This window comes from Vanellus vanellus, assembly GCF_965231255.1.
Source record: "Vanellus vanellus genome assembly, chromosome: 3".
Classification (NCBI taxonomy): Eukaryota; Metazoa; Chordata; class Aves; order Charadriiformes; family Charadriidae; genus Vanellus; species Vanellus vanellus.
Window position 1 is genome coordinate 32908243 of NC_138907.1, and position 20610 is coordinate 32928852.

The window sequence follows — 20610 nt, forward strand, 5'->3', positions numbered from 1 at the left end:
TAATTTCAGGGTTTTTTTTTGTGGAAATATGGAAAGGAATTTTCTTAGGTACCTTTTGAGCAAGCAGGGAAAGGCTCACATATGACTTCTTTTTCTTTGCTTTTTTTCCAGGTCTTTCACATATGTTCTCATTTCCACCATTTCTCACGTATGCATAGTCACCACGTTATGTTTTTTCTTGCTTTAATGTTTTTTTCTGCTCTTCAGCTTCTCCTAGCAGCAAAGTGTTCTAGAATCCTTCAAATCCATTTCATTTGTGTTTTTGTTTTTATCTGTAATGCTTCCCCTGCAGCAGCCACTCCTCATTCTAGTCAATCTGCTGTTGCCAGCAGCATGGGAAAGCACAACTGTGAAGGAATACAAGCTTAGTCCAGTTGAGGAAATTAATCTTTTGGATCCAGAGAAAGGCATCAAGGCATGAGAGAATGTGTCATCTGTGAATTGTTTAGTTTATGTAATAGTGAAAAATCTGGGCTTGATTTCAGAGCCTGTACTATTCCCTTGTCTTCTTCTCTGACCTAGCAAAGTTTGGGTGTATAGTAAACGCAAGATACGCAGGCTCAGTGTTTTGTTGTTCTGCCCTGATTTTAGAGGACTTAAATGTGGTTTAAAGAAACTCCTCTTTGCCTTCTCTTGTCTGGCAGAAAGAGAGCTGTATCTTGGGGCCCCAAAAAGAAAAACAGAGTAAAAATCAAGTTGATAAAATCCTTAGTAATGAGATTCAGTAAGAAAGTTGTGGTTTGTTCGTATACAGCTTTTGAATATCTGTAGTGGCGCAGACACTGCACATCTGATGCGGGGCCTGATCCGAGCTCATTCATGTCAAAAGAAGCTTTTCACTGCTGTAAACTTTGCCGTTAAATTGTCATGCCCCCTGAAATCTGAGTGATCAGTTTATTTTAGGGTGAGACATGGTTTAATGCTTTAGTATGTTAAAAGTATTTGGTGTTATACTTCAGACCTGAAAAGATTCCAACAAAGTTCCTCTAACAAAAAATGACAAAATATTGAAGAGGGAAAAGTGAGGGAAAATGTCTGTTTGGGTGTTTCTTAAATTAACACAAAATAACTAGGCCAAGGCCACCAATGACTTTTTTTAACCCATTAAAAGAGCTGCATTTGCAACCACGGTTATGAACCCCAAGTAAGAGACAGTGTGCCATTGATCCCAGCTGGCACTTTCTGAAAGACACTGTTGTTTGTGCAACAGAGGATGCTGTGGGCCCTCTCTGAGAAGGACTGGTGGTACTAGAACACCTGCTCAACACTTGTCTTTGGCTCTGATCCATGAAAACTTTTTTTTTTTTTTCATCTTCCTAAATGGAAATGCGGAAGTTTTAAAAGTCTTGGGAAATATGAATGTGAAACTGGGCACACAATGTCTTTCAACTTAAGCACAACAAAAACGTTGCTTTCTTGATTCTATTTAATTGAAACCTCCCTGCCCTTTCATTTTGTGTCCTAAGCTACTGTATACTGTAATTAGGCACTGTCTGTCCTTCCAGAAGCAATTCCATTTCAGCAATAACTAATATGACTCTTGTTTTTTAGACTTGTTTATTTAGTTCAGTTTTAATAGTATGCATCTAGTAATGCTTTTGAGCTGAAGAATAGCCCATGTGGTATAGCCCATGTCAGGCCTATACTACATGAATGCAATGTGTGAAGTAATTTCTTTGGCTTTCCAGTAGCCGAGAGGTAGCGCTATTTGTCCTACTGTGTATCTGAAAAACACTTTGGAGTTGGAGGAAGGGAAGAGGGAGAGTTTGCTTTGTAAAAAGAAAGGAAAAAGGTAAAGAGAAATTAGAGGAAGGTCTTAAAAAGGGAAAAGCTAATAGGTAAGACATAAGGTTTTACTGCAGAAAGCGTTAAGAGTCTATGGAGTTGAGGTTGAGATAAAAGGCAGGGAAACTACAATACTAACAGTGACAGCTCCCCAGCTATCCAGAGGCTCCCTTTTTTTCTGCTTCATTTTCTGCCAGCCTGCTTGCTTTCTGCAGTTTTCTGACGTGGCTGCATGGCAAGGTTCAGGGGAAAGCTCTGGTTTAGTCCCATTATATTCTCCCAGCACCAGCATTTTGGAAGATATGTCACTCAGTAAGTCCTCTGTTACCTCCTCCTTCCCATGAATGAGTTCCCAGCTGTCTGCTTCTGTTCATACCAGCTGCAGTGTCTGGTCTGTTTAAATTTGTAAATTGCTTTGAGAGCCTTCAAGATGAAAGGTTCTACTTAAGTAAGATCATTATCACCTTCTACATTTCTCCACTCCCTGTTCTCGGCTCAAGCTTCTTGTCTCATCTCAACTTGGGGTCCCACATAGTACTCAACATTCCCAGCTCACGGCAACACAAAGCTTACACACAAATTTCAACTTCCAATCTTTGAGTTGTTTGACACTTCTCAGAGTGCTTCAGAGCTGAAGGTTAAATATATGTATTTTCCTGAGCTGATGCCAAAAGACTTAGCACTTGCCACACTGAGATCGTACTTCTGCATTTGCGTCTGACTTCATGTTATTTTGTGTGCTTCAAGAGACTGTATAGTTCTCTTCCTCCCACTTCTGAAGTACTTACTCATACTAGGAAGCATTCCAGCTACAATGTTGTTCTGTGATCCTACACTATATTCTTATAGCCATACTTTGTTCATGTTCTTGTGGTTAAACTGTAAGCCTGTCAGGGCAGGGATTTCACTCATATCTGGTGTAGTGAACTTATGGAGTGGAACCCTGACAGGAGTTGAGGGCTGTCTGTGTTCAAAGACTCATAGGCAGTAATACAGTGTTTGGACAGGAGAACCCCTTTTCTGTTCAGCTGCACTTCTAGCTGTTGTCTTCGTCTTCCGCATTTTAAAAGACTAGTAAGAGAGTTTTTTCACTGTATAGTATCTATGTCTGTTTATTCCCAATGCCATTAACATTCCAGTGAAATTTCCCTCTTTCCTACAAAAGTGAGGTCATCTTAAACCTGTGTTTATGATACTGCAGTCATTTCCATGGCAGTAGACTATGATATCATCAGTGAAGGATTATGCCTTTCCTATGTGTGTTAGCAATTAAAAATTATGGTTTGTGAGATAAAACTAGTGTTTACCAAGCTTTTAGGTTTAGTCCATCTGAGGCAGGGAAACTATTGCTTAATTCTCTAGAGAGTTCACTTGGGTAATGGAGTAAATGAATCCAGAAACATTTTCATCCTAGCAGGTGATAAGTTTTGGGGGGTATATTTTTCTAATGGGAGAAGAAAATCTGCTACTCCATCTTGTGTTCTCTTGCCTGGCAAAGAACACTTGCCTGAAACACCATGGTACTCACTGTTTTGTTATTCAGAGCTACTTATATGTTTGACTTAAAGTACCACAATTTTCTAGTCTCATTAGACTGGCATTTTTCCCCTTTGGAGGTCAGTAAGCTATTATAGACTACCCACAAAAGTAAAACAATGTGGTTATCAGTCTTTTCATCTTTTTAATAGCTGCCCTATTAGCCAGCTATCAGTAGCTGAATCTCTTTGTTGAACCTTCCTAAGTATGTACATGCTTTCTCATGGGTTGGTGACAGCAGAGGCCAGTTTCAGCACTGCCATGGCAAAAGAAAATTCATTAATTTCAAATGCAGTGTCCAGTGTTGAAACAGTTGCTAATCCTGCAGGGTGAAAACTGGGGATTCACAACATCATTTATTTCATCCCTTCCAATACTTAAGTATTTTTAAGCCAAGGAAGTAGACTTTTTTAAAAAAGAGTATAGAGAAAGGGAAAAGAGATTAGATAAAAGTTTATAGAGAAGGAATATCATCAGTCTAGGTATTGCGACACAAGGCAAAATTTGTAGCCGTTTTTTGGTAATGTAGTTTAATTACAGAAATACACTAAAACTTTGCACATTTCAGCCTGTCTGTTTTCCCACAAAACAGAAAGGAACACATAAAATACCTGTTTAAATAAACTAAATCAGAACATTAGAAAAAAATCTTAAAAAGGTGTGCCCTAATTACATACAAGACTTGCATGTGTCCAGTTTCACAGAAAGTCTAAGATGTGAAAGGTGATCCCTGAAATGATTACCATGTTAGTAACTACAATAGAAAGAAATTCCTTTTCCCACTGATGGTCATGGAAACAGAACCAGGCTGGAATAGAACGAAAGACAGACAAAATTACTGAGTTTTTGGAGACTGAGATTACTAATGGCATAACAGACCTGGCCCATATTTACTGAGCGTAAAGTCAGGTGATGTTACAGCAGCCTCCTGAGTGTGCAGCTTCCCCATCATTCTGCATTCCTGCTGAGCCTTCATCTGTCTCTGGAAAACCCAGAGTGACACCTCTGTTTGAAGAAAATGAAGAGTGAGGAAATAATAACATTATGATCAGGGAAGAGACGTGGGATAAAAGCTTGTTTACCAGTTGTCCAATGTCAACATCAGGAGTGAGGGGTTTGTGTTCATTTCTGCTACAGAAAGATGTCGTTTTATCTCAGCAGTGCACAATAGCATATGGCCATGGCTTCGTATTACAACATCACACTTTACAGACAGCACAACTGTTGCCTTTTGCTTTCTGTGGGGTTCTTAGACATCTGTGCAGTTCGAAGTAAATAGCATGCAAAACAGTGATACACTGGGCATTGGCATTTTCAGTACTTCAGGGTATTCCTTGGTCTTCTGCTGTATCCCGATGATACAGATTGAATATTATGTTGTGATATGAATGTACCTATAATTTTGTGCTCCACTGAATACTCTTTTACCATACAGGTTTTTATTGTTTTGGTTATTGTCTGTTACTATTATTGGAAATTCTTTTTGGAATTTGGAAATTCTGTTTACTGTTATTGGAAATTCTTTTTGACTATTTAAAATAAAACGTTTCTTCCCTTCTCAGTCTGGAGGTGTTTGCCATAAAAGATTCACTCCAGTCAAAGGGGAAGTTGTCTAAAAGAACTTTAACAATATTTGTCACAATAAACAGTTGTTAGGCACTATATTTTAACACCCAATATTAAGAATATTGTATTTTCTCCCCCTTTATGAACCGCATATGATTAATAGTTCTGTTCTGTCTCGTTAATGAATTACTTTCTGGCTGTACTGTTAATGGAAATAACCATTTTCCTAGATGCATTTCTAGACATAAATATCTTTGGGTGAATTTTAGTAGTCCTGACAGTAAAGAGCTGCTGGCACAAATCAAAAGCTGCAATAAAAATCGTACAGAGTCGATGGTAACAAATTTGTGTAAAAACACTCTGGGCAGGCATATATATGATGTTGCCTCTAGGAGCTGTCTGAGCTGTTCTTTCCATAGGAGTTTACCAGTAAGGTTTTTTCACTTGTTTTATATGGCTCGTGTTGTTAGCCCCTATATCAAGCTGCAGGAAGTTATTTGATGCTGACATCCCTGGTTTCTTCCAAGCTTAGTATTGTATACTTTGAGCCTGAAGAAATTACAAAATTATTTTTCACTAGTGTGTTGCCTAAGTAGGTGCAGCTTTATAAAACATGTTGATCTTTGTGACAACTAATTATAAAATAAGAACTTGGTAATGTTCCCGAATATATCATTTGTGTGCTCTTTTCTGGGTTTTATTATTTCTTCTTTCCATTTCTGACTTTAGTCCATTTTTTCCTGTACTAGATCAATAGCATGTCATCACTGAACCATCTGATTTCCCTTTATTTGCCTTCACCGCTTCTTGTTGTCTTTCTAGATCATATTCTTATAGTGTACTTTTTTCTGTATTGCTCTTTTCCTGCCTCTTATCTTTCAAAAAATAACTTTTGCTTCCAAAGAATCATAATTTCCTTTCTCTAATTTATTCCATTTATCACTTGCTATACTTCCTATCCTCTCTCAGATCCCTGTTTATACAAAACGCATAAACCTTGATAATATAAATAGCAGAACGAAAAAAAAAAAAAACATGTTGGTCAGAGCTGAAAATAAAGGATGGAAAAGAACAGGAAAGACAGATAAAGTCCAGTACTCATGTGGAAAGACAGGCGTTTTCCATGTTCTCAAAGTAATGAGAATGAATATCCCTTCCTTCTTCTAATTGTCTGATCCTGTTAGTATTATTCATTGAGAATATCCTGTTAGTATTGTTCAATATATTTTTTTATTATTATTTTCCTTTTTTTTTTTCCCCCAGAAAGAACAAAGTAAAAAATTACCTGTTGGGGGAAAAAAGCAGTTGGTGGTTTTGCTGCAAAAATAAGCAAATTTTTCTCCAGTTTTCATTCCCTGTTACTCATTAAATTCTGGACGTTAATGGAGACATGGGAGTTGTCCATCAGCAGGCATCACAAGCCAGTGTTATACAGAATTATACCTTTCTGATTTTTAGAGATCTGCCTTTCCCAAGAGAGCTTAAATGATGAAAAAAGTAAAGGTACTCACTCTCACAGGAGAGTTAACCTCGGCCAGCAAAGCCCAGGCACCTCCTCCTGCACATTTTCATCTTTGCCCCACAAGCCTTAATGTTATTGTAATCCAAGATTTTAGTAGAAGCCTTTATAATTAGATTGGACTTCAGATAAAGCTTGTTTTTATCAGTGAATCAAGGGTAAGATAGTTACAAAGTAAAAACTTTTCTAGCACTGTGTATTTAGCCCTGAAGTGGTCAGGCAGTTTGACTGGATGATGGTTGTAGGTCCCTTTCAACTGAACTCAACTTCTCTTCTCTTCTCCTCGCTCCTCTCTCCTCTCTCCTCTCTTAAGTTTAAATATATTGATTACCTTTATTATCTATGATAATTAGTAAATATGTTTAAACTAAGTATTGTTTTGGTTATACTTTTCATTTGTGACCCGTTTGGATTCTGTGGGAAGCACTGTACTTACAAACTTGATGAAATATATCATACTGGCCAAAATTATTGTCCTGAGTATGAGCTTTTAGAGCAACATCTTATTGAAGAAAATTATTAATATTTGGACTGCACTGTACTTTGTCTAGATGGCTATGTAGTGAGAACACATCTATGATGTTGCTCTTAATATTGTAGTTTATAAAGCATAATATGCTTGTGTGCAAAATGCCAATATCTAGTGGTGGATGGGGGGTTCCTTTTTAGTTTTTAAATTAAAAAAAAAAAAAGACTGGAAGAGACTGATGACAAGATTTTTAGGGGGGTCAATAGCTGCTCTATTTTCTGCATGATAGTAAAGCAGAAACACAGATTACTTTGTTGACTTACCAGTGTATAAAAAATCACAATGACAAGAACAAGGACCCAGTGGCCTATCTACTCAACCATATTATTTCCACTTTGTTCGTTGTTGTCTGATAAGTCCTTCCTTTAAGAGGTAGAGAAAAGATTAATGTTCACATATGTCATGTTTATCTTAAACTGTCCTTGGGCATGCCAAGATCACTCTTTGCTTGGGTGGCAAAGGTTGTTTTGTTTTGTGTTGGGTGGTTGTTTTTTTTTTTGCTTTAACCCTGGTATTTCATCATGATATAATATTCTGTTCTGCATAGGAACCGTAGGCAGCCTTCTTCAGTCCTGGGTGAGCACAGCATGTTTCAGATACAGTCTATTCTAATGTCACCATCAGATTGCCTTGAAAATAATTATGTAACTGCAGTTCCAAAAATAATATAATCGAGAGACATCAATGAAGAACAATGTGGGAGGCAAATAAAGTTAGAGAGTAGTAATTTTGAAAATTTCCACAATCTTTCTTAAATACAAAACAGATGTTTGGTAAGAATGATGGAATGTTTGCTGAGACTTAAATATCTGAAGATAGATTCATATTTGGTTTTTATTGTAATCCCTTTAGAGCTTCAAGTTCAGAATTAAGCAGTCCACAGATTATGACTTCATCAGTGTTGTGCCCACCTTTTCCCAAAATTTAACTGCTCGTGATGTGAGGAATAGTTACAGGCTTGTTGCTTCATAAGAAGGCTTTTTATTTTTGGCAGTTAGTCCAATAAATAATTCCTTTGTGTTGAAGGTGTCATATTCCTAACATAATTTAGGTATTTGATCTCTTGGTGATATCATCATTTCACTGAAGTGTAGTACAGTGTGCTACTGTAAATGCTTTGGGACATTCATCTAGATGACTTCTTGTTTGTTTCATATTTCAATATCTAGGAGAGTAAAATTTGTTTCTGTGCAGAGGGTCAGCAGAATTGATCATTGAAGTTCTTGAAGAGCTGTGGACATTCATGTTATGAATTTTGGTCCTTTTAAATTGAGGTTTTGATTGCACATAGAAGAGGATATCAGTCTTGTGGCCCTCCTACCTGTAGTCTCAGCCATTCATTTAATTTTCTCCTCTGCTAGAGATTTTCACCAGCTGTTTCAGTTCAGCTGTTTACCCATTCAATAATGAGATCTACAAAACAGTTTGTCTTTTTAAAAAAAAATATGTTTGATAAAATATATGTTTTCTCTGATGGCAAAACTGATTGAAAAGATTCCTGCTGCTCTGCACCAATTCATCATTCACTTGTTTGTGTTTTGGTGACAAACAGTATATCCTGTAAAATCAAAGGTTTAAAAAAACCCTCTGAATGGATGATGGGGTAAATCTTTTTCATCTCACTCTGCCACTGTGCTTCAGCACTGTCCAGCAAAGGGACTGCTCTTTAAGCATCAATTATTTTGCCTGGTACCAGTTTGGGTAGTGTTTCTGCACTGTTTGTTACTGAGGGCTAGAGAGAGAACCCAGACCATCAAACATCCAAGCAATAACCAATTATTTGAATTGTCTGAAAAGTTAAATTTTTTAAAAGAAAAACTTGTCATGTTCAGTGACATAGGGGGAAGAAAAAACAGAGATTTTCTATGATTTCTAATTGTCTCTTAACAGTTTTTTGTCATTAAAGATCTGAAGTGAGACTAAGAACCTAGAACCAGCTAGCCCCGTACTTAAACCAAGCTGTAGTTAACTAAATTCCTGAGGTAGTCTCTTTATAAATCTTGGAAATTTTCTACCTTCCAATAAGATGTTTTAGTGGATTATTAAAAGGGATGAACGCATAAACGAGTCAAGAACATCAGATTTTGAAAAGAATTGTGGTCATCTTGGCTCTGTGTTATGGATGCTTTCCCGTAGCACATGTTCAAATCTTTAAAAATTAAGCTAGACAAAACAGACCAAGGCTAAACCAAAATGCCAAGCCAGATCCAAAAGAGGTCTGAGACTTTTTCACCACAATGTTGTACTAATATTCCTAGTTAGAGGCAAGAATTGTTCTCTCCTTTGTATTTGTTCAGTTCTGAGAATCATGAAAGCCCAGTAAATTGTGTGTACTAGACAGTGGCTAGTTACACCTACTCTAATCTCACAGGGATTTTCCCTGTTCTAGGGAGTTCCCAGGAAGGGAGAAAGAGCCAATTTTGTTCAGTGATTCAAAGAAAACAGAATCAAAGCTGAATTCCAGACCTTTGCATTATATTCCTTTTTATTCAGACACTTTAAAATGCAGTATTTCTGCTACTATTTTAGTACCTCTGATTATTTTCACCTTTCTTCAGGATTAAAAAAAAAGTCTGAATGTTTCTTTTGATACTACGTACATAACAGTCGTCTTAGATAATGTGATACCTAATCTAATGTACAAATTCTCTTCCCCTCTGAGTTGCCTAATGAGAATATTGTTTTCCTTTTTGAAAAAAATATTTATTTACTTTTCTGTTTTCCTCTCTCATGCATGTCATTTCTCAGAAACATACCGATACTTTATGCTATGCTTTTCTTCAATATGTCTAAAGAGCTAAGTATACTGTACTGCCTCATTAAACCTTAGTTATGCAGCATTCAGTGTTTTCAACATACAAAGTAGTATCAAGTGAAAGTTTCAACGTTGGCGTAGGGCAGCCTGGCTGTACTGCTACCAGAGAAGTCAGTCCTGCTTCTCCCCTCACTCACCTTCTCAGTCCTGCAAGTTCTGGCCCACCCTGGCTGCTGTACAGTAAGTTGGACCAATTTGCTGATCCAAATTAAAATGATGCTTGGAGTAAAAATATTTAGAATTAGGAAGCTCTGTAAGCAATAAAAGTAATGCAAGAGAAACAGTGGGAAAATGCTGCTGAGGGGAGGACATGGTTTTGCGTCAGCTTAAGCTACAGTAATAGTACATCTTTGTAGTACTTTCATGTGTTGAAAACAATGAACAGACACTGGTTAGGTCAAGAATCGGAAGCAAACCATGATTAATTTATGCAAATGCTGCTAATACACATCTCTCCCTTTTCCCTCCTTCCTTCTTCAGACTTTCTATCTCTGAATATGATCTAGTCACTGCTTAGGTGGGAACTTTTCAAGAAAACCCAGAATACAAGGGAAAGGAGCATTAATGACTCAGTAAGTTGCACTTTCACCTCTGATTCAGTGCTTCAACACAGTAGTAAAGGGTTCTGTTCTGTTTCTGTAGCCATCCTTCTGAAGGGATGGCTGTCTAAAAATACAAATGCTAATCAGCTCTAGTCTTTAAGAGAACTTGTGGCACGCACTTACTGGAAGAGTGGGTTGAAGTTACTGCAATGGTGAAATTCTTATCTGTGTAGTTTTATTCATCCCAAACCTCTGAAACATAAGTGGATATAAGATTCTTAATTTCCCATGAAAAAATGCGGCCAGCATTGCTGTGCGCTTTGCATTTAAATATTGTTTTGTAAAAACTCAGTTTAAATTCTGAGTGATTATATTTCTTTATTTGTAATGTCTGAAGTATTTCAGGATGCTTCAGACTGAACTTTCCTCTCTAAGTACGATTCACCAGTACAGTGCACAATTTGCAGCACATATTATATAGTAATTTTATTTCCCATCTAATAAGTATTGGAGATTTTCAAGTTTATTTTCTGATTGTTCGTGAGACTTGAGAGCTCAATATCCTTTGTACCATTTATCCTCTCAAAGCTGAGCAGAATTTGTCACATAAGCAAAGAGTAGTCTGTTGGATAGCAACTTAGGTTTTTCAGGTCAGTGTTTTCAAATTACGTCAAAATTGTAAATGGCTTTACAAAACATTTTATGTAACAATTCTGAAAGCCTTTGTGACGGTTTTTCTAATTAACTTATTTAGCCTAGTTTTGGAGTAACATTAGCTGTTTCATCACTTTTAGGCTATTTTGAGTATTCTTTGTGGCACCATCAATAAGCCAAGAATTTATAGGGTTCCTTAATCATACAGATTAGTCATCATTGCTTGCTCATAACAGAAGCCTGAAATGCTCATTAAAACTGTCTGATGTGAATCAAAAGTTAGTATAGTTGCAGAATTAAATGACAAGATAATAGCTTTATATTAGAAAAAAAAAAAGAATCTTGAATGCCTATTTCAGTGAAAGTGAAACCTCCGGGCTTGTATATAGATCAGTACTCTGAATTTGTTTAATATGGAAAATAAAAATAGGCTTCTGGAGTGGAGAATTGGTCTGAAAGGATTGGCAATGATGCCTGAAAGGTAATAAGGTAGGGTTTTTGTTTACAGTGAGCTACAGAAACTTGCTGCGTGTTCTTGCTTAGTCTGTTAGCCTATTTTTAAAATTGGCTAATTATAAATCACTGTTCCAACTTGATCCTTTGCCCTTTGCCTTGTGCCTTTCCATCAAAACAATAAAAAAGGTCATCTCCCCGTCTTCAACAAGCTGTTTGATACCCACAGGCAGTTGTTATGCCATGCTGCTTGAAACATTGAGGCCCAGATTCTCATCTCACCAAGCCTGTTTTTCCACCAGTGCAATTATGATGCTTCCATTGGAGTTGCATGTTGATGCCAACATAGCTGAGAGAAGAATCAAGTCGTGTTCTGGTCACTGTTAAAACAAGAATAAGTATGGTTGAACGTACTTCTTGAAAATGCATGTGAACTCAGAGCAGCATTATTAGCAGATGTCTGCTGGGGTGTTGCAATTGTTAATTTTTGTCTAAAAATATATTAGCTTTTTGTGGAAACAAATTCTATTTAGAATAAGCTATAATCGCTGAAAAACACCCTAAGGAAGGAAAATGAATTGAGACTTGATGCCATTTCCATACTGCAGAATTTGAATGAGAAGACAGCGTGAGCTGGTGGATTGAGCTGATCTCTATTTTTGGTTTTGCCACTGGCTTCTTGGCTGACCTGAGGCACAAAAAGGCAAAATTACTTGCCTAAGTTTCACACCCACAAAACAGGAATAATGATATTGTTCAGCTTTTTTAAGTATAGTGAGATCTGTAGATGAAAGGAATTATATAAGAGCTGCTATTACCATTTCTTACCAAGGCTGGTTGAAACGACTATTCTTTACTGAATGGCACATAATTTTAGGAGCTGAGGAGCTTCCTCAGCTGAGTTATGTGGCCTTCATTCTCTGGTCCACAACCATCACTACTTTGGCGTCCAATGGTGAAAATAGTGATAAGTTATAGATGCTACCATTAACAATCATTATTTATCTACGCTCATTACACCTTGTTCCCTGAAACTTTACAGTTACTCATTGTTGTAAACAACCTGCCAGGTGCTGCTGTGGCCAAACATTTTTAACTTAGCAACCTTTTCCATATATATATAAGGTACCTATAAGTATACTTCTAAAAATCTGTTTTTTAAAATTTTAAAAATTTTAAAAATTTTTAAGATTTTTAAAATTTTTATTTAGAATGGTTTAAACCCAACAGAATGTTCCTGGCTCTGCCTCTCTGGAAACAAAATGAATGCCTCTAGTTGTACATGTAAGCCTTCTGGGGTTTCTCTGGTGTCACCTACACAAAATAAACCTGCTGGCTGGGTACTATACTTTCACACTCAAATCTAGGGTGCTCTCTTAGTGAGCATCCCTACTTAGAGTCTGCATCCCTACCTGCATTTCTCCAGAAGCTGTAACTACTGATGAAGCACAGACCCGTAACAACTCCTTCAAAGCAAAAATCTTAATTTCTGGTAGTTCAGGATTTGTTTGGCTTTGCTAGTTTAATTTTAGTTTTTCTTGATTTCCTAATGATCCTAAACCTTTAGATGGATGGATGCTGAAATTGAAAATTTGTAGGAAAAAAATGCTTGCTTTTTTTCTGAGAATTTTCAGTAAATCAGACTGTGCTCTGTCATTAAGTCCATAAGATTTTGCAAACACCAATATGCCCCAGAAGTTGCAGCATAAACTCAGAAAGTAATATAAATGTATTCTTCGTATCCTTTTTAAAAAGCACTCTGTAGTGATTTGCTGGTCCAGAAGCATGTCACCTTTTTTTCTGAGTTGGAGGGCTGGCAATTTTGAAGCTCTTGGAAGATGTATTGGTAAAATAATGTTATAAATTTTCAAACAGGGCTGAAGTTAATCTCTTCCTCATTACAGCAGATTCCTCTGCATTCTTGGAGAGGCTCCCCTCTCCAAGGAAGACTCCCCTTCCCCACTTTTCCTTTCTTTCCTGCAAACTTTTGGAAACCTGTCTGAGCTGTCATTGACTGAACAAATTGCTAGTACATCATAGGAGTCCTTCCCTCCACACGTGTTGTGAACTTGTCTGTAGCTTAAGAGATAGAAGGAATTCCATTTTTAAACCTTGTGCCTGGAACGCATGGCGTGGGGAGACAGAAATTTTGGTAATCTGAATATTGTAAACACAGCTTTGAGTTATGTATTTTAATAGAAGTGGCAAAAGTAAGCTAGCCTTTTGCATTCGGAGAAATTCTTCCACGTAGTCTCGGTGGTGCCTTTTCTTCCTTTCAACTTTTGCTGGAGATAGCAAGCATCTGGTAGGGTTAACAAAATTACAGTTTTGTTTTGTTTTTTCCAAAATGGAAATTAAACCAGAATACATTCCTGATGGGTCTCCGCTTGTATTAGTGCATCTGGTTCTGGGCACCCGTCCCCAGAAGGATGTAAATGTAATTGGAGTGCATTCAAGAAACAACAAAAGGCTGAGAAGTTGTAAAGCTTGATTTGTAAGAGAAAAACTTAAAAAAGAAAAAATTTAAATATGTACAATGCGCCTGAGTGACAGCAGAGGGGAGGAAGGTTTTGATAACAATCTACAATTTTGAGGGGTGTGAACACCAACAAAGTGAAAAAATACTTAGGGTGGTTCAAGGAGGTATAATTAGATCTAATGAAATTAAATGAACAATATGTAAACTTGAGCTGAATGTTACAGTAAAACAACATGAGCAGTGAGACCTATAGATTTATTATTTATCTGTATTGAGTTAGCACTGGGGAATCCCAGTCAGGGATCAAGTGCTGCTTTTCCTGTAGAAACATGAAACATGAACAAAAGAAATGCAGTCCCTCTCTTGAGTAATAAACAAGAAGCTTGACTGGGTGGCATATAAGGAATAAACTTAAACTGGTGGGATGTGGAGTAGAGACCCTAAAAGGTCTTTTGAGTCTTTTTCAGTCTTACTGGCTGGCTGTTGGGCCATTTAGGTTTATAAGAATGTAACTCGTATTTTGAAGATGCTTGTTATTTTCAGTCACTAATGTATGTAAATATTGTTTTAAATTGGAATAGCCTTACTACACGATTGCCAAGAGCTGGAGAAACTATCCTTGGACATAAGTTTTTTGTTGGTTTTGGTGGGAAAGGAGCCAACCAGTGTGTCCAGTCTGCTCGACTTGGGGCCAAGACCTCGCTGATCTGCAAGGTAAGCACTGACTTGCTCTTGGATTACAGCTGAACTAAATGTTCGTGCAAATTCCAGTAAACCTTTAGGTGACTTACAGAAAAGTTTTTGGTTGGTTTTTTTTTTTTTTTCAGTCCCTCTCTAATTCCCTTTTCTTTTCCTTATTTCAGCTATAAACTTAAGCATGGAGGAGGCTGTTTTAAGAACACTACCAGAACCAAAGATTAGTTGGCTAGGGATCTGGCAGAAATTGTATATAAAGAAGGATTGCAAAACTTAGTTTGATGTACCATGGAAAAGAAAATCAGAGAGCATTTGAGATGTTCAAAATTCAAGTAATATTGATTAGCCCCTCCTCTTTATGTTCCTCACTGTTACAATGTATCAGGGCTTCATTGATGACATTCAGGTGCTAGGCACTATAGCCAATATGAAATTTACTTTGTAAGGGATTAAAAATCAGATACTGACAAGCTGGTAACAAATATGAGAAGGAATGTAAAACTTGGTGCTTCAAGGGTTAAATCATTATGTCATTACTTGAGATTAGAATGAGGTGTTCACATCCAAATTCTAGCACCTTTGCATGCTATGTGATTTTTTTTTGCCTACTTTTCTGAAACATCTGATATGCAACAGTTCTAAAGCTGACTCAAAGAACATCGAGCTGATTCAGCTTGGCAGATGCTATATTCTTACAATGCTTTTCTTTTATTTTTGTCATTAAACATTATAAGTTTTGAATGATCATTACTAAGGTTCAGATCAAATTTTCTCTCTCTGTAGCCTTATTGTCTATCCTGTAGATGAGACTTCAAATTGACTGGACGTACTTCATTATTGCCATAGCTGGGGAGGATGCTAAATTTGTTGTTGGATCATTGTCTGTCAGGGATTTTTTGAGAAGTACTGGACACATCTCAAGGAAGACTTTCTCACTGGTTTTCCAATCCAATATTTAGACTAACGAATGGTAGCTATAAACCTAAATTACACCTGCAAGCATTTGTGTGGGTCATTATCACTGGTTATTCTACAATGTGGTTTTTTTTTTATATTGGCACTGGTTTTATGTCTGCAATATTGTGTATATTTGATCATCTTTGCATTCAAGAATGATCAGATTCAAGTACAAGATGAACTGGCAATGAATTCCCTGCTAACATTTCCTGCTAAATGTTAAAGGGTTTTTTTCCACTGAAAGTGTGAATTTTGTTTTATTTTTTAATGGTCTAGCCTTTGCTCGGTGCATACGTGTTTCTGGAAACATTTGCATTCCTAATAAAATTTAGCAGTTACTATAATTTCTAATTACTTTCCAAAATCATATTTCAATAAAACCTTGTCTTCTTTCTTTCTTTCTGATATGTATTTATTTGAGAAAAGAAACAGCAGAGAATGACTGGTAGTATCTACAAATGTTAGCATTTTTTATTGTTTTAATTTTAAAAGTTAAAATTTACTTTTTAAATTAAAAATGCATTTTATAGCCTCACGAAATAATCTCATCTCATAGCAGTACAGTCTTATATCAGCATAGGTCAATGAGATGTAGTATAAAGTTTCTTGCCGAATAAAATAAGAAGAGTCAGGCAACAATGAGCCATTCCAGTTTGATTATTTTTACTTTAACAACTTATCTTAAGTGGTGGTTCTTAAAGCCAGATTGCCCCTCACACACACTCTGTGTTCAGTATCATGCTTATATTTTGATCATAATTTTTTATCCAGTACTGGTGCAACAATTGCTTCTACAATCTGAAGTTTGGGGATTGGAGTCAGTATTAATACTAGAGGGACATTCTGCTGGAGGGTGTCATCCTCTTATCAGGTCTGTAATTTATACAGAGGATGTCCTCAACAAGAGTAGAGGTAGACACCTCAGATCAAGTGACAAGGCATTCTTCATACCTCAGACCCTTAAAACACAAAAGAGAGACAGTGACTATCTGGTTAGGGTTTGAGAGGGAGAATTTTAGAATGACTTACAGTTATGACTAGAAATGACACAGAATCCCGTGGATTTTAATGTAAAATCCAAGTACTGAGTTTGAGTAGTGGAAATGCAGTTGGTGTTCTACTTTCTACCTGGATATCTTTGCAAGTAATGCTAATATGTATCACAGTATCAGTCTTAAACTCCCCTCCTCAATTTGTTCAGTACAGTAAAACAATGATTGAGGAAATAGTTGCCACTTCAAAAAGACAAGAAAGACAATTGTTGAAAGAAATGTATTGGATTACTGTCAGGGAACTAAAGGAACTAAGCAAATAAACTAATTGCTTGTGTTCATACAAGAACCCTGTTGCAGTACTGAAAAATGCACAGTGGTCTTGAGAGATTCCAAACTCCCAAAACTATTCTTTTTTTTTTTTTTTTTTTTTTGGTAGTGGCTGTTACAAACAGTTTGGAATGTTTCTTACTGGACATTGATGTTACTAGCCTGATATTGCATATAATAAATTCTGCTGAAGCCCCAGCTACATTTGATTCCTACATAGAAACAGTAAGTGTTGTATTACCATGCTATGTAGTCTTCTTTCTTTAGATGATCTATAAGCCAAATTTAAGTCAAAGTGCTGTAAGCCTGAATCCTCACTTCATTGTAAGAACATAGCTCTATCTCAGATGCAGCCCAGAATATGATAGATATCTTAAATTGTTTCCTTCCTTTTGTATTACTGTCTTATACTTGTCTTTAGCGCCTGTTTAATTCCCTAAGAAAGAAAAAGAGTAAACATTCTCAAAAAAAACCCCAGCAGAATAGAATAGATTAAACAAACAATTGTCAAGAGGTACATGTTTTGTTGTAAAGCATTTTAAGGCATAGATGAGTTTCATTCTCTAAGCTGCTAAAATTTTAGCTGCTATGATGCCAGCCAGCTCCCCTAGCTCCACACAGAAAACATGATAGTAAGCAGGGAAAACCCAGACTGAAAAATACTGATGTAATTCCACTCATTCTAATATGAAAACTATGTGACCATAATGCTTGTACAAACGGCTATTGTTGTTAAGAAGTCAAGAAAGAAGAAATGCTATTTCAGACATACAGTGTTCTGTGGTCAGCAGACTAAGACATTTATTTTTCTGCATACCCAATAGTCCATCTGGCATGGTCTGAGCAAAAGGAAAAAATATTTAAAACAATGTTACATAATTTGACACGGTCAGTAAATACGCCTTTAATCTAAAACGAATCCGATGCCCAATACTCTGTCTTCCTTGGGGGTAAAGCCTGAATGGAAAGATAAACCCTTCAAACGCACTAGGATTAACTGGGTTGGATGCTGATGAACTAACATGGAAAAAAGTTTCCAGAGGAAAAGGACCTCCGTGGAGACCCCTCCAAGGGCTTCCCTCCAGCAGTGAGATGTCTCGCTTTGAGCAAAAGTACCACAGCTGATGTCAGTTGTTATGACAGTTGAACAATGAGGGATGCCTGTCTGTCAGTTATGTAGGACCCAGAGCCCAAGGAAGGAAGTTTCAGTTGAGCTTTTGGAAAACGGTTATGAAATACTGCGTTGCTGAAATAAGTGAGCAAATCCTGAGATTTGTGGTGGAAGCTTTGTAGCAGCGAGGGAGGGAGAAGGTGATACCATCAGGCGGAACACATTCCAGTGCCGTTAGGCTGCAGAGGTGAGCACGGCTCAGGTTTAAATTGCACATGGCTGCAGTCACCCAGCCTAAAGCAGTCAGAAGATGCAGCTTCTGACAACCCGCCCTGTCTGGCAAACTGGCAGTAGTCAGAGATGCAGAAATATTCTAATATGCAAACAATGAATAACACAGTGACCAAAGTAAATGTTGTTGAGGATTTTTTTTCCCCATGTACTAGAGGAATGTTCCGTCTGGTTAGACTGTTTTGACCTAAATTGCCTGCCTCTTGGTAAAAGACTGGGACTATCCCTAATAATGCTTTAGAAAATCCCTTATAGAGTTTGTAGGAAATGAAAGAATGTTTCAAAACGTGGTTGTGCAATAGAGTATGTGCCGGGAAGGATCATCCATCGTGACACTTTACATTTTAGAATTCTGAATTGCAGGGTTTGATTGTTGTGATCACTCGCTAGTATTTGGGCCTTCTCCGAGCTTTCTAAAGGACTGAGCTCATAAATAGACAAATTTCTAAGAGCAGGCAATAGAGGCAGCTGCTTTTTGCTTCCAGTAACTCAAATACAGCGTTAGCTATTTAGTGCTGTTTTATGAGAGGATGGATCATTAGTTAGGGCTCCTGATGTAATTCCTTCATTGTCTAGACTGTGACCAGGATCTTGATTTGGCTTCTAATCTGAAAGGTGTTTGTTTTTTTTTTTCTCTTGCAAAATTACTTGCTGTAGCATTGGTTAGTCTTTGATACCGCTCAGACACACAACTTGCTCTTGGAAGTGGGAGCACACACTCTGCTGAAGACAAAGGCTAAAACTGGTGAATTAAAAGCTATGTTGGCTTTATAAATATATTTTAAATACTATTTTGACATTAAGCAAGTTACACCATTTTTTTTCTCCATATATCTCATCTCCTTTATTCAGCTTTTGTGGTGTAACAAAAAGAAATGTTTATTAGTCTGAATAAACAGCAAGCAGAATTCTGTTCAGCTAAAAGGATTAGTGGAGCTGAAATTACAAGCTCTTTAACTTGCTGTTAGAAAAACAATAGAGCATAGCTTGACTCCCTAACTCAACTTGATCTGCTGTTGCTGGATAAAACAAACAAAAAAATCTTGAATTTGTAAACAGTACATTTAGTACTGAGAATTATAGAAATCAGCAATGCCATGTTTATCATCACTTTCTAGATCATAACCACAGTTTGATACTTTTCCGCCAAGGAAACCTGTGGTAGAAAATTCAAAATACAAACTGCAATTAAGAAGGACACCAGAGCTGCTATAAATGCTTTCAAATCAAAGCTGAATAAGGATCCAGGAGTACAAGATTCAGTACATGTCCAGATTTTACAATCCCCAGAAAACTTCAGTGTCAAGGGAACACAGTGGTTTTAAGAGAATGAAACTGGAATATAGCTACACGGGTGTAGGGGGCAGTTTTGTAATACAGGAGAAAGAACTGCAGAACACTATTCCTATTGTTTATTAATACTACTAATACATTTTTACTATTATTTGTAAGTTTATTATTTGTTTGTTAATAAGGCAAAGTGCTGCAAAACAGTGTTGAATTCAAATTACATTAGACGATTCTGTTGTCTAGAGATGATCTATCTATCCTCTCACCTTTCTATAGAGAAAACCTGTCCTTTTATATTTTGTACAGGTTGGGAAGGATTCCTTTGGCAACGATTATGTTGAAAATTTGAAGAAGAATGGTATTTCTACAGGTAAAATTTTACTTTAAAGAAACCTTTTGTATTATTTTTAAGCTTTAAAAATTAGTAGTGGAGGATGTCTTATTTTATTGCCTTAGTAGATATGTTTTACCATTAATAACTATGAATAATTGTTTTGACACAACTGGCAGGAATGAATGAATATGGGTGAGAATATGAAGACTTTGGAAATCAGCTTTACCACTAAAAATAAAATGTAATGTTATTACCTCTAAATCTCAGATGATTACATAAGAGCAAGTCACCTCAAGATAACTTGCTGTTATGCAATTGTTTAGGCTGGCATTAATGATGCCTGGTGAGAAATTGAAAAATCCAGTCTGATTATTCATTCTCAATTTCATGATGGGAGAGGAGGAATAGAGTGGAAACGCATTTGTCAACTCAGTACATTTGACCTCTGTTTTGTGAAATGACATGTGCAATCATTTTAGAGACTGCAGCTGATGTTTGTTAGCACATACGTACTAAAAAATCAATGTTAAAAGGCTTTCAGGAAAAAGGAAAATTAAGTATTCACAATGTTATATTATCTTTGCACCTTTGTAACTGTAATTCTCTCTCTTGTGTAAATGCATTATTGTGTGCTGTTTTACTACATGATCACATTTTTGTCTACGTGACTCTTGTCTCCTTCCGGACTGACAAGGATGGACAGATGCAATCACTAAGTGACAATTCGATAT

General features: G+C 36.8%; 1 protein-coding gene across 2 annotated transcripts in view; it reads left to right on the forward strand.

The window, feature by feature from the left end:
• RBKS (ribokinase) overlaps positions 1 to 20610 on the forward strand; it is a 70599-nt gene that overhangs the window by 4394 nt on the left and 45595 nt on the right. For both annotated transcript variants that reach the window (XM_082480807.1, XM_082480808.1), the window contains exons 2-3: positions 14460 to 14592; positions 19852 to 19915. In XM_082480807.1, coding sequence (XP_082336933.1) covers positions 14460 to 14592; positions 19852 to 19915 — 197 coding nt within the window. The remainder of the gene's footprint in view (positions 1 to 14459; positions 14593 to 19851; positions 19916 to 20610) is intronic.